We start from the raw sequence: 15,261 nt of genomic DNA on the forward strand, positions 1-15,261 counted from the left end.
CTACGGATGAAAGGGACTTGGGGGTCACGACTGACCACAAGATGAACATGAGCCTTCAATGCGATGCTACAGTTAGTAAAACAAGCAAAAAGCTGGCTTGCATCCATAGATGCTTCTCAAGTAAATCCCGGGACGTCATTCTCCCGTTGTCCTCGGCCTTGGTGAGGCTGCAGTTGGAGTATTGTGTCCCGTTTTGGGCTCCACAATTCAGAAAGGATGTGGAGAAGCTTGAGAGAGTCCAGAGAAGAGCCACGCGCATGATCAGAGGTGAGGAAAACAGACCTTATGATGAGAGGCTGAGAGCCATGGGACTCTTCAGCCTGGAAAAGCACAGGCTCAGCGGTGATCTGATGGCCACCTATAAATTTATTAGGGGTGACCACCAGGATCTGGGGGAACGTCTGTTCATCAGAGTGCTCCAGGGGATGACAAGGTGGAACGGTCACAAATTCCACCATGACCGTTTCAGGCTGGACATAAGGAAGAACCTCTTTACTGTCTGAGCCCCCAAGGTTTGGAACGGACTGCCGCCAGATGTGGTTCAAGCACCCAATTTGAATGCCTTCAAGAGACATTTGGATGTTCATCTTGCTGGGATCCTATGATCCCTGCTGACTTCCTGCCCCTGGGGCAGGGGCTGGACTTGATGATCTTCCGAGGTCCCTTCCAGCCCTGGTGTCTATGAATCTAATTGCCCATCAAGAAAGACAGATTTCAGGGAGTGTTTACATGCCCCGCCTACATGATTAGCCGGCCACGTGAAGACTCCCTCCACCACCTCTGCCTCCTCCAGCCTTCGGCATGGGGACTCCCTCCCTCCCCCCACCCACCTGCTTACACCTCACAGCGGGGCTTCCCCCTGCGTCCTGTCCCCTCTCCCTCCAGCTGCCTCCCCCTCCCTGCCAGCTGTTGCTCCCTCCCCACTTCCCTCCCTTTCTTCCTTCACTGCCGCCTGGTCCTGACAACAGCCACCACCATGACCCCTCACCCCCCTCACCTCCCCCTGCCCTGCACCTGCCCTGGCCCATGCAGCCTCCCTCAAAGCTGTTGTCGGGGTTCCCCTGCCTGCTCCCTTCCCTCCCTCCCTGCCACCTGGCCCCAACAACTGCCACCACCATAACCGCCCCTTTGCCTCCCCCTGCCCCACTCCTTTCCCTCCTTCCCTCCCTGCCTGCCACTGTGACCCCCCCCCCTTTGCCTTCAGGCAAAGAGGCATGGGGAAGCCCCACTGCTCAGGCACCCAGGGCGTTTGCTGCCATCACAAAGATCCTGGCAGAGGCTCAAACTTGGGCCCACGCAGCCAATCGCTGCCTGCCTTCTCAGCAGCGCATGCACAGTTGGCTAAAAGCATTACGGGCAGACAGACGCACAGACAGATTAAGCCCTTTATATGTATAGAATGTAAAACAAATGCCAGAAGAGAAAAAACATGTAAAAACTGTATGCAATTGATATCAACTGCTCACACTGCTTTCTTCCTTAGATTGCTTTTTATTCAAGGTGGGAACATCTCTCTAGGGCTAGGGACTGAAGTTAAACATAAACTGGTTTAGGTGATCAGAAACTGGTTTAAACCTGTAATACAATAGAAGTTCAGTGCACATAAACCAGTTTTAAAACAGCTGAAACTGGTTTAAGATGAACCTGGTTGAATATAGTATCAGATTTAACTGATTTGGGTCAAACCAGTTTATGCAATGCCTGTCTCAGACCCCTTCCTGGTTCAAGCTAAATGCATGCTTTGCAGCCCTGGGCTGGGCTGTGCTTTCTGCTCTAGAGCTGGGCTGGCCCCTCCCTTCTGCTCCCTAGCCAGAGCAGGGGCAAGGGCAGGGGCGTGGCCAGAAGCATGGCACCCTGAGGCAAACAGAGCAGAGAGGGGGTTTATTCCCCACAACCCCTACTGGGGGACTGCAGCCCCTGTTGCCCATTCCCCCACACCCCAATCCAGCAACGGGGGAAGGAGCATGGCCAGAACTGGCTGGCATGGCCCATGCCATCCACCTACCTTGCCAGCAGCTGGGGATGCAGGACTGAGCCTCGCCAGCTGGCAAGTACTGCTGAGGACAGAGGGGCCAGCATGGGCTAAGTCACCAGGTTTGGATCCTTCTCTGCAGCTGGGGCTGGGGCCATGGAGGCTGCATATGACTCCCCATGCCCAAACCAGGCAGGGCTGTCATGGAGTCCCAGCCCGGCCCGGCAGCACAGGTGGGGGCTGGCTTCCAAGCCAGGGTGGGGGGTTTAAACCCCTCCACAATCATACTTAGTCCCTGCTGGGGCCCTGGCCACACCCCACCAGGTCAGCTTCCCTCCATCCTTGTGGCTGCTGCAAACAGAAGGGAGGGCTGCTCTAGCACGCCCAGCTTCTAGCTTGAGCCACTGCAGGCATGTGCCTGCATTTCTAGAATTAAACATGAATGTCTGTGCACTTGTAAATCAGTTCAATCTTTGCAGGTTAGACTAACACCTTGCTGGGTTAGATAAACACCTTGCTGGGGTCGTTTGACCCCAGTACTCTTTCCTGCCATGGCAGGGGGTCGGACTAGATGATCTTCTCAGGTCCCTTCCGACCCTAGAAACTATGAAACCTGCAAAGATTGAATCAATTCGGGCTCTGGCTTTTTGAATAGCTATCCCTAGCTTAGTTGTACAGTATTAATCAGGATTTAGGCTTCTAATCACTACCACAATATAGTTAAAAATAACAACCTGGTTTATATTTAGGCATAGCTTTCTTTTCCTGCCCAGGGAAGAGTTAAGCACCACTTTTTCATGTCAAGGAAAAATATTATTATTGATAATAATGATTTTTATCCTGCCATATTCAGAAAGTCAGTGGCTTACAATAAATGACAAACAGCCTACAGATAAAAAACAACAGTAAACTCCCCAAATAACAGCCAAAAACTTGGAAATTCCACCTGCACTCTTGCTTCCTTACCTATCACTCAGGACAGCAACCATACGATCAATCCCAAAGATGCTTCCCAAGCCCTAATCTCCCCCTTTTCCAAAGTTCGGATGCCAATTGCTCTTCTTTATTTATCCCTGTCTCTTCACCACAATTCCTCCATCGCCTTCTCATGAACCAAGTGAGCATATAAATATTTGTTTATTTACATTTGTATTATGTATTAGTTACAAACGCGTTACAATACAATTACAGCATCTAGCGTGTTTGTACTGCCCTGAACACCACTGAACTGCCCACAGCTGAAAATAAATATGTAAAGATTAATGTATAATATAAAATTCAAAGCATAAATGTATGATGCAATGTACATTTCTGGCTGGTTTCTGGCATTGAACATTATGCTTTATATTATTCTATATCATACACTTATCTTTATTTATTTTCAGCTATGAACAATGTGTGTTCAGGGCAGTATTAGAATGCTAGATGCTAAAGAAGCCAGGTCCTCTGCTAAGCCAGGTTCACATACGCTACAATGAAGAAGCATAAACCTATTTTCTATAGCACAATGCAGTTTCATAGCTTGTTCTGTGTCAATAAAAACATGCAAATTCTAATGCAAAATTACTCATCCAGTATGATCTTGGAACTACTGATGACTCAAAAATAGGGTTGTGAATAATTTTGTTTTTCATTCCTTGTTTATTTCTGCTACTTAGAGAGGATTAAGTTAGCTGTTGTAGCTTATTTCGCAATTCATATTGATATCAAATGCAATTGTGACTTCTGATGGGGGAAATCAACAAGTACACATTAGGTTCATGCTAGGCAACATTGATCCCATTTTCATATACAGGCTCTTAGTACAAGAACAGGGAACACTGGCAGAACTGGAGAAAAAACCATGGTGTTTAGAAGCATTATTTTCCCTGAAATTATCTGTAGATCTTTCAAACAGAAACACCGATTCATTTAACCCAGGGGCATCAAACTCATCTGAACAGCACAGGGTTAGTTAGCCCTGTGAGTTAGATCAGGCCTGTGGACTTACTCACTCCCCTTTCCCCACCCCATCCTGGATCCAGTGCTGGTGGTGCCTGCTTCAACAGGTCCAGGACATGTACTGTGGGCACCCCACTCCTGCATGTCAGATCAATGCCTGCTTTGGCCAGTCTCGGATTGCAGGTGCTGCCTGAGGCTCATGTCCCAGACCAACCAGAGTGGGTGCTGAAGCCAGCATGCAGCAGTGTTGGGGAGGAAGTCCCAGGCAGGCCCTGCGTGGCTGTTGTGTAGAGCACACATGCCGCAGCGTGTGTCCCAGGCCCTGCACATGTGGCCAATTCGGCACACAACATGTGCAGGTCAACTCAAGACCCAAGGCCAGCATCAGGATGTGGATGATGTAGCTCCACAGGCCAACTATCTTCGACACCCCTGATTTAACTAGTACACCACAGAATGGTCACAATCAATAACCATGTTATCCTTAACATTCACTGGAAATCACATTTTCTAACTTAAAAACCATAAGAGGATAACCTTCATATTAGGACAATGAACTCAGCATCTAAGCACTTGTCAACAACCAAAATTATTTGGGACTAGCTCATGTCCTTTAAATTCCCACCCTACCTTAAATTAGCTTTCAAATATAGATATGACCTGATTGACTTTACATACCCAAATATCAACTGAAACATCCAAAGACAGGATTTTGACATTCTGCTTTGGCCTATTTGAACTCTACGCACTGCCTGGGGCATACCAACTAGTGCAGGTTGCCAGACTCGAGAAGCTAGAGTTAGAGATTTTGCATGACCCAGTAACTATGGCACAGTACTAGCTTAGTACTTTTTAAAACTGATAAACACTTACTGGTCCAATACCATCTTCAGATCTTTCTCTAGGTTTCTGTTTCTGTGGGGGGAGGAGTGAAATCATTTCTTTCTTCATTTGTTGAAGAACTTTCCTCAGCTCAGCATTTTCTACTAGAAGTTGTTTTTGGCATTGCTCGTAATCCCTTAACAGAGCTTTATACATTTCTTCTTCATTCCTGAAAGTAGAAGCCTTATAATAATGAACTATGACACATTCTTCAATTAATGAACATTGTTATATAGCTATCAACTTACCTGGCTTCTGTTTTATCAGTTCTCCAACCACCTCTCTTCCCATCAACTCGACCTACATAATTTAGAACTTCCATAGCTAAAAAAATAAGAAGGGTAAGAAAGATAGTTCAGAGTGTGAAATAAAGGTGTATATCTAAACAATAAATCCTACCTTTGCATATTTGCCTTAATATGTAGATAGTGTCAACAGACCTCCCAACACCGAACATTAAAAAAAAAATATATCAGTCTTTGCACCCACAGGAGACCAAAAGTCCCTGCAAACAAAATTAAGAGATGATAAAAGCCCACAGGAAATTCTGACAGCTTGGAGTAAAGCATCACATTTGATATACCCCATCTGATCTTGCTTATATACACTCAAAACACTGCATGGCAGAGAACACTTCCCTGGGCAGGAGTAGAAAGCCATGACTAGATATAAACCAGCTTGTTATTTTTAATGATACTGTAGTAGTGATTAGTACTGTATGACTACAGAGATGTTCCCACCCTGAATAATACACAATCTAAGAAAGCAGGCAACACATGAAGTGAGAGAGGTTGACATCAGATATGTAATTTTTCCTGGCTTATTGCTTCAATTACATCACCTTTCTCTTCACAATTGTCCATTTGCTCCACCTCCTATGCGACAAAAACACTTTTCTTCACAGCCTGTCCTAGCCTTTATCTAGCATGTCTTACTTAGCACCAAGCTGTCAACTCCTATCATTGCCTGGAAAGAATTCCCTGTACATATCTGTAAACCCCTCTAACTTTCCTTCTTTTAATCCTTCCTCAAGGAAACTCTCTACAGTACCTATGAAGATCAACAATAGTCAGGCAGTTAGTGTGCCATGAACACTGACTATCATGCTGATCAGAAGTATAACTGTTACCTTTTGTTCCCCATCTGTCTGTATTCACATGGTGTCTCTGGTGTTAACACTCTCTTGTTAGAGTGTAAGGTCTTTGGGATGGGACTGCCTTTTTGTTCTTTTCCCCGTGCCTAGCAAAATAGGACCCTTGTGCATAACTAGGGCTCTGCAGGCACTAACACAATGAGCCATAGAAATTAAAATAAAGATATTCCACAAAGCTTTATATACTGTCAGTTGCTGAATACCTGTATTCAGCAACTGAACAGATCATCCATGTTTGGGCTTTAAAGTGTTTCCTGGTACATGAGCAGTTACTATCCTTCACAAGAGCTTTAAGTTTTCAAAATTAATTCCAAATATGCAGATTGTTATGGAACAGTTTGCCACAGATATGTCACACTTAAAAAGTTGTCAATTCAAACCCAAATAAAAACACCACCAAACAAAATTAGGGTGAAAGACAATGTCTACCTCTTCTACAATGCTTTTCTATTGTAATCATTTGAGATGTTAAATTATCCATCTAATAGATAGTCGCCTTGGCTATAAAGATAATTTCTAAGATTATATTCATTTTCCACGTGATTTTAGGGTATGTATACACTGCAAACAAGTCGTCTGTAACTTGGGTTGAGTTAGCTGGGGAAACCTGACATTGATCTTGCACTGCTAACAAGGGCACTTTTAGATGGGGGTGGGGACAGAGTGCCCCTGTGCTTAAAAATGGCAGCAGGGGTGCTTCAACTAAAGTTCGTTCAATGTTCAAGTGCCACTGCTGCCATTTTTAAGCACAGGGTGCTGATACACAAGATGCAGGAGGCTGCTGGATCACTGTAATTGCCATGCTCCAGCAGACTCAATTATTGGATTCTGCTTTGATGTGCTGGAATTCCAGCGTGAAGAAGCCTCTGCACTCGTATGTAGACACCCTTAGTTGCTCCTTTATCTTCACTCTTAAATGCCTACTCCAAGTAACAATACTGTACTGAAGGGCAAGACTAATAACGCAAACCTAAACACAAAATAAATTATGCTGTGCATACAGCGGAAGCGGTATGTTTTAAGAGAAACATCCACACACAGTAGAAAGTAGAACATGCTTAATATTTTTAAGAAATGGTAGAGCACCTGAAAGACATGACAGTAAGACATAAAACTCTTCCCCAGTCCTCACAATCTGTCTCTACACAAATGTTATAATTCCTCTTAAATATCCCCCCTTTCCCTAGAATTAGACTGGGCTCCAGGAATCTACCAATATTTTAAGAAGTGCCAGCTAACTGTGGTCATAGGTGGTGAACACAATATAGGGCCTCAATGGTGATACCTAGAGGAAGGGTTAGCAACATTTTCCAGCTTGAGGGGAGGGCAGGAGGACGGGTAGTAGAATGACCCAGCTTGTGTCAGAGTCTGCTGGGTGGGCATTAAGACCCAGCTGCTGCTTCTCCTTACCACTCAGCTGCACTTTGGTACTGCAAGAGGACCCCCCAGCCCAAAATAAGAGCCCAAGCCTGAACTGCCCAACTGAGGCATGGCACAGGCAGAGCTCCCCCTCGCTCGAGCCCTAGGCAACTGACTGCAGCACAGGGCAGGGAGAGCAACCCTGTGCCAGAGCCCCAGTTTGACTGTGGTGCAATGCAGGGACACCTGCCCCTCTACTGGAGCCCAAGGCAACTGACTTCAGTGAAGTGTGGGGAGAGTCCCACGGTGCCAAATACCATCTAAGCCACAGCTCCACGTGTCATAGGTTCCACAGGTCTAGACCCCTGGCCTAGAGGTTTTACTACATTATCAAGTATATGTCTTAAGATCTGAACTGCTAGCAACAGTAGTGAGAAATTATGGGGTAGAAGGGATCAGTCCTATTTAGAATTGAGAAAGTTATCAAGATTCTCACTGGAGTACTAACTAGTTTTCTTTGGCTTCTGTCTATAAGAAAGTAAACACTAAAAAACTGTATTTTTAAAGATGTGTAAAACATAACAACACCAAGGTTTTCACCTACTCTACAAACAAGAATTTGAAAATTACACATTTTGTGCAGTGCTCTCTTTATGATACCGTTCTGGAAATCAAATAGCACCCTAGGTAAGGGGGTTCCGTTGCTGAGAACTAAGGTGGTAAACAAAGCACATATTTACAACTTTATTTACAACTTTAGAGCTTTATTATCTAAACTGTGTACAGTAGTGATATATTTACTTACCTATCTTTTTATCCTTTTTGTTCATAACTAGTTGATGCAATCGTTCTTTTAGTTTGTTGTATTCTCTTTCTTTTCTTTTCATATCGTGATTGTACTGAGTAGCCCGACTTGCAATAATATTCTGCAATTTCTGCACCTAAAATACCCCCCCAAAACATACAGCTCTTCACATTATACAAAAAATTCTTTCCTTTAAAATTAAAAACAAAAATCAACATTGTTCTGTAAAACTAGGAACTGGTTGAGATTAGTAATTGTGAAAGAAAATGAAAAAAGGAATATTTAGGGATAGGAGAGCATGCATCTTGTAACATTAAGTACTTCAGAGAACTAGGATGTTGCAGAAAAACAACTACAGCCCTGGCAGATGTTATACGTAAGATGCAATTAACCAGTTAGTCACATCTTAAAATGTAACCTGGCCACACATTCAATTAATTGCAAACCAAAAACCAAAATCTGGCCACAAAATTATTATAAATTCTTCATGTGATAATATTGTGGCTGGTTTCAATGGCATGCTAAAATGAACATGCTGGCTGAATGGACCACAGTGGGGCTCAAATAGGCCCCACCCAGTGCAGCCACCACCAGCTGCTGATTAGTTGATCAGTGGAAGCATGGGGACTGTGCCAGGGCTCATCCAAGTCCTAACATGCTCCAATGCTGCTAGAGGATCAGTTAACTGGCAGCTGACTCTGCCCACTCAAACCAGTCTGGTGGGTCTTGGAGCCAACCAACAAACCAGCTTAGTTGTTAAGAATTTACAACTATAGCATGTCCAATATACTTAGCTGAACATTAACATGCTAAGTACATATGCTCACTATTGTGACAAAAAACTAGAGAAAATTTTTAAAAAATAATTAAACAAAAACATTGCAGTGAAACCAAAGATAAGGAATTCCAAGCCTCACGTTGGTAATTTAGGCAAAGTCTTGTCTGTTGAAAACTTCAGTGTGGATTTCATTCATTCCCCCACCCAGATTTCCAAGGATCCATTCCATGTTCTGAATAGTTGTTCCCCCATGCTCCCTGCCCCCCTGTTTTCTACATCCACATGATAAACACTTATTTGCTTTATTATGGGCAAAAATGCTATAACATTGGGCATGCTGTAGGACCCTGATGTTTACTAAAAGTGACTCAAAAGTAATCTGAGTCCAACCATTTGTCATCTCACATGGACACAATATTAGAAAAAGCTCAACTGCAACACTGCATGTGAGTTTGATCAATCAATGGTTTATGAGATGTACAGGCTAACTCACCTCATCCTTTTCATTTTTAAGTAATTGGTGCAGATTTCTGTTTTTGCACTGAAGCTGTCTGTCTCTTTCCTGAAGTCCAACTATCTCCCTTTTAGAGGCTTCTAGTTGCTCCTAAAGAAAATGTTTATAATACAATCTTAATTCAAATTTACAAAAGAAAAAAACCCAAAAAATTAATTTCAGACAAGTTTGTTCTTGTTGAACCATCAGAAATCCAGTATGTTGGCAGAGCCCACTTGCATAATACATGTCAAGTGGAACCTAATTTCTGAATAAAGAGAAGTATTTAGCCATGTTAGCTTGATATCAGGCAGAAGGCAGGATAGAGATGGGCCTTATAGACTATCAGAATCAGAGATCCATAAGCTTTGACAATCCACAGATCACTTCATCCACCACTACACAAATGCTACTCATCAGATAGTGTCAGCTGAAGTGATCGCTGCTCACAAAAGCTTAACTGAATCGGAGATGACTAGTCTATAAAGTGCATCTCCACCCTACCTTCTACCTAATTTCTGAAATTCCGTTTACGGGGTCTATTATACATATGGCAGTCTGCTACACTGGAGTACTACAGTAAATTAATTTCATGGAGATTTTACTGAACATATACAGAAAACTTAAATCAGTACCATATTACTACTTTTAGTTTGATATGGAATGCACTTAATATTTTGCTGCCTTTAGATTTTTAAATACTCAGTATACTATAATATGTACAGAAGTCAGGGATGGAGCTAGATGCTTTGGACTCCAGCTCTTTTGTCGATTTGGGGCTCAGAGATGGACACATTAGCTGGCTGCTTTTGAAAAAAGGATCAGTGAGAGTTGAACAGTAATCTCAGGACTGAATGGAGCAGTTTACAGATACTGTTTCAGAGTAGCTTTAGATAGGTATCACTGTAGTTACTGTAGCAGATTGCACTAATGACCGTCAATTGACATTCTGAAGGTTTTGGTCAACTAAAAAAGGCTAGAAATACACCTCCTGCTTTTTTTTTTTTTAAAGTTAGATTCCAGAGCAAAATACTGCAGCTTCAGTTCTGCAATAAATCATGTGGCCAAGATATATCAAACTACTCGAGGCCATTTTCTTTGTCAATATCAAGAGTACAGAAATATGAAGAAACTATATGAGCATTTAGGACAGCGGATCTCAACCCTTCAGAAAATGCCAATTCTTAGTTTTCATTCATTTTGATTATGGAAAAAATAAGAGAGCAAGTCCACAACAGGTCAAGATGCATTTTGATGCTTTAGATTCCTATTTGAAATCTCTGGGTTTATCTTGTATAGCATGTTTACATGTTTGCCCGTAGCAGTGCCATGTTGCGCAGCATCCCAAGAAACCCATAATAGGGTCTCATGACACCCTGGTTGTAAAAATCACTCATTTAGGAATGTCTAAGTATGCCATAACTGAATACAGGTAACATCTTATACAATGCAACATCTGTAAAAAGGGCTCTTCCATCACAACTGAAAGTAATACTGTGAAAAAAATTTATGGCCTGAGGGCCAGATAAGCACTGCATCAACACAAGAACAATGAGGAAGGCAAAATGTCCCAGATGCATGCAAGGTAGAGTAATTTGCCCGAGTGTGCAGGCAACTAACATTTCAGAAATTACATTTTTCCAAAAGCAGGTGTACTATCACAAAAGGGAATTTAAATGTTGCAGGACAGTTTTGTTTCCATGCAAATTAAACTCCTCAGGACTCGGATTGTTGTGTACAGTGAATCAAGACGTTATTTTTCTAGGCAAATTGAGACTTCTATGCACTACTACAATACAAATACTAGGGGAAAACAACAGTGATAGCCAATCTTCTCAAAAAGCAAAACAGGTGCTCAGTTATCCACTGAAATTACATTTGCTTTGGTAGGATATAGCTGTGGAAAAGAAAATGTGTCTCACAGCTGACCTACAATTCAAAATTTGCTATGTACTTTCAAATATAAATTTTTCCATGCAGTTCTTGCCACTAACAATAATGGGCCATTGTTTATAGTTTAACCTAAAAGAACACAAGGTTATAGAGCCTTTACAACCAACTTGGTCAAAATTCAAGCTAGTAGTCAAAAATGCATTGTGACTGCTCTGAATAGACCTGGTGTAGAAACTCGGTAATAAGGTGTCCAGGGAACAATACAGGGAATGAACTATATTCCAGTCTTAGAAATCTAGATGACATTTGAAAAGCAGCATGGATAAGCCTGCTACTACTTGTGCCAATATTACTAATTACTCTATGAAGTAATTCATTTTCTAGCAAGGAAAACCTAACATCTCTCCCAATATACTAGTAAAAGATGAAGTCCAAACACCTCCCAAGATTTTCACATTCACCATGCATTATAACCATCTAATCCAATTAATCTTCCTCCTGTACAGGTGGTCAGAAACCATTCATAAATAGTATCATTAGAGAAATAAGGATTCAGACTTTATTTCTCCTTCCCATTAACTCATTTTCATTAAGTTTAATGAGCTTTCACTCAATTATGAAAAAAAATGACACCAGAGAAATAACATACAGGATAATTAAAGTTTTTAACATACAAGCAAATTACAACAACCGAGAATTTAGCATTATTAAATGAGTGCATTACATTATGATGTAAGTTATGAAAGAATGAATTTTCTACCTTTAGTTTGGCATAGCAGTTCTGCAGATGATCCATATCACTACCCAATTTCAAGTGCTGCACTTCCATCTCTTCCTGAGCTCGGAGGTTCTTGCGTTGAAGTACAAGTAGTTCATTCATACAATTTAAGATAGATATTAAGTTTAATTCTTTACCTTTGGACTCTGCATAAAGTGAAGGGAAACCCAGTGTTGTCAACTCCTGATGTAAGAGAGAGAGAGATGAAAGTGATTTCTTTTTCTGACTTAAAAATTCTGTATTAGGATATCAAAGGACATTCATTTCTGTAGGGAAGATGCCATCATTTTGGTCTTGAGAAGTTACAGGCAAAATGCCTACTTCATGAGACTAAGTTCTTCCATTCCAGAGAACATTCACACCCTTTCTACAGGTGATCGACTATTGTTCTTAATATCTGAAAATCTGCTTACCCTATTAAGATAGGATATACTCTGTTCAACATTCTCTTCTGTGCAGAAGGCACTGAAAAAGCTGTTCATACTTTTGGATGAAGGCAGTGGCAAGCGTAGCACTTGTTGCATGTTTAAGCTTGAGGGAGACATCTTTTTTTCTGAGGTATATTGAGAAGTATTTTTGCTATCTAAAACTCAAAATATTAAGGAACAAGTCAAGACTAATAACTCAATACACTAAAAAAACCATACAATCCCTTAAAGCAAGATCAATCATAATCTAGAACTTTTAGTTCTAAATTTAATTTCATTTTAAGTAAGAGCTTAAAAGTACATTCTAAACAAAATACAAGGTATCAGTTTCTACTGAAAAGTAAAACTTTGACAACATTCTAAAACCTTTTTCTTAGAACAAATCATCTTTTCACAAAGCAGGAAAAATTCTAAGTTACTGGATTTGCTTACTTAGATTTCCATTTATCATGCATGACCAAAATTTGTAAATAAAAGTTTTATAAATTATATTTGATTGTACATCTTATCTTACTCTCCACCGACTCAAATGTACACAAAAGTACCCTTTCTTTCAATGCAGTTAAAATCAAAAGATAGGGTGAGAAAGAACCTGAATAAATAAAGAAAAGTGCTGCATCCATGTAACATATGCACAGACCCTGGAAAATGTAAATATCTAGATTTCTTTCACAAATGGGAAAATAATTGTTAGTAGTAACCATTTTGTAAAATCACTTACCCAAGTAGAAATTGCGATAGATACTACTGCATTATCCAGTATTTCTACTTGCAGTCAATTCGATTCCACACAGAAAATACCAGCCTCACTCTATAGTGCCCATTAAATATCATCAGGGATCCAGGTTTTCCGTTTCCCCCAGAAAAATGGAAAAAACATGGATTTTTCCATTTGAACTGAGAAACGCACAGATTTTCCACTACTGCAAAGAGCTCTCTGCAGGCTGGCAGATTTCCAGCCTGCAGGGGGCTGGGGGAGCAGGAGGAGGGCAGTCAGGCAGGAGATGCCATATTCATGTGCGCACTCACACATGTACATGGTCACCAGGTAGCCTGGAGAGCAGCACCTGCAGGTAAGTCTGGCAGGAGTTGAGAAGGGGGAAGGGGGACTGAGGCTCCCATAGGGAGGGAGAGAGTAAGTTAAGTACGGCTGAGGCTGCTGCCCAGCCTGGGCACTGTGCAGGATTTGGGGCCCAGCGCCAGAATGTGTGGCCGCAGGGTCCCCATGGGGAGCGGGAGGGAGCCACAGGCAGCTCATCCAGGGGATGGGGCTGGCTCTATGCTACTGCATGCACTTTTGGGGGAGGCATGGGGAGCACATGCACCCCAGATCTCTGTGCAGGGTGGGGGCGGATGGAGGCCGCCCCTGCTCCCCAGGGCTTCTGAAGCCCAGCAGGTGGGACCCTGCATGGCAAAGCAGAGTGGGGCAGGGAAGCTCCCTGTCGCTGCAAGCACCATGCCACCATGGCAAAGTGCACCTTGCCTGCCCCAGCAGGCCCCATGCCTGCCCCAGCAACAGCGGAGGTAGCAGCACAGAATTGTTCCTGTCGCTGCTGCTGGATGGACAAGAGGTGCCTCATCGTGGCAGGGCAGAGCTCCCAATGGTGGCAATGAGCTTCCCCACCCGGCCTTGCTCTGCCCTGCTACACCAGGGCACCACCCACTGGGCTCCAAAGGCCCTGAGGGGGTGGGGCGGCAGCAGGGCAGGGAGCCCAAGCTTGCAGGGGGAAGCCTGCATCTTCTTGCCTCCTGTTCTCCCCCCACCCCACCCCACCCCACCCCACCCCAAGGGGCTCTGCTTGGGCCATGCTGCTCTGATCTGCCACAGTAGCTGCTGCCTCCAGCAGGCAGCAGCCAAGGCTTGGATGCTGATTTGCGGGTCAGTGGTCTGCAGGTCCCTATCCCCATAGACCAGGCATCTGGGGGCCCCTTCCAGCAGGGCTGGGTGGGTGGAGGTCTGTAGCTAGTGAGTGAGGGGCACCACCAGGGCTGGGGAGGGGTGGGGGCTGTGCATTGGGAGCAAGGGGCCTGGATCTGCATCCTGGTGAGTGAAGGGGGCAGGGGGCTATCTGATTTTCCATGATAAAAAACTCAAAATCAAATGTAAAAATTTATAGGTGTTTAAAATTGATTTTATTATAGTGACTGAGGCACTGGCAAGCTACCAAATTCCTTTAAAATTGTAAATATATCAATAAAACATTGTGCTCAATTGATACCTATCTATAGTGATGTTTCATTTTAATTATGGATTTGGGGGGTTTTAATCCGAGAACTTGTGATTTTTTAAACAGAGGAAACCAAGATCCCTGAATATCTTTATGCTAATGATATGTCCATTTTCTAAAGCAAGAATATAACCAATTTTGTCTAACTAGAAGTTACCTGATGACAGCGCTGGCACAGTAATAGTCTTCCAATCTCCCATAGCAACAAAGACAGCCAGAATACCTGAGCAACTGGTTGAGCAGTGAAGTATTTAGTACAACTGCTGGTAATATCTCCTACGTAGGCATATCCTAAAATAGCAGGAACATTTTAGATTAACAATAGCATCTAACAGAGCGAGATGATTAAAGCAGGCATAAAAGAGTCACTGGTTGGCTCAAACCCATTTCAACTTGCTATAGATACACAAATATAGAGGAGCCCAATATTTACAGCATAATAAATGTAACAAGTTTTTAAATACAGGCAGCCAGGCGCAGCAATCTTTAGTGTAAGCTTTATATTAAGACACCCTGCAAAGATTAAAAAAAAAAAAAAAAAAAAAAAAAAA

The 15,261-nt window shown here is 42.8% G+C and overlaps 1 protein-coding gene across 5 annotated transcripts in view; it reads right to left on the reverse strand.

The window, feature by feature from the left end:
- Positions 1–15,261, reverse strand: part of SSX2IP (SSX family member 2 interacting protein) — a 45,053-nt gene that overhangs the window by 21,574 nt on the left and 8,218 nt on the right. For 3 of the 5 annotated variants that reach the window (XM_019501531.1, XM_019501530.1, XM_019501532.1), the window contains 7 exons: positions 14,868–15,001; positions 12,468–12,643; positions 12,037–12,237; positions 9,384–9,494; positions 8,113–8,248; positions 5,044–5,119; positions 4,787–4,964 (listed from right to left, as the gene is read on the reverse strand). In XM_019501531.1, coding sequence (XP_019357076.1) covers positions 4,787–4,964; positions 5,044–5,119; positions 8,113–8,248; positions 9,384–9,494; positions 12,037–12,237; positions 12,468–12,643; positions 14,868–14,910 — 921 coding nt within the window. In that variant the 5' untranslated portion in view covers positions 14,911–15,001. The remainder of the gene's footprint in view (positions 1–4,786; positions 4,965–5,043; positions 5,120–8,112; positions 8,249–9,383; positions 9,495–12,036; positions 12,238–12,467; positions 12,644–14,867; positions 15,002–15,261) is intronic. The other 2 variants (XM_019501533.1, XM_019501534.1) reach the window with 2 other exon arrangements.

This window comes from Gavialis gangeticus, unplaced genomic scaffold (assembly GCF_001723915.1).
Source record: "Gavialis gangeticus isolate Ggan-Ray unplaced genomic scaffold, GavGan_comp1, whole genome shotgun sequence".
Lineage (NCBI taxonomy): Eukaryota > Metazoa > Chordata > Crocodylia > Gavialidae > Gavialis > Gavialis gangeticus.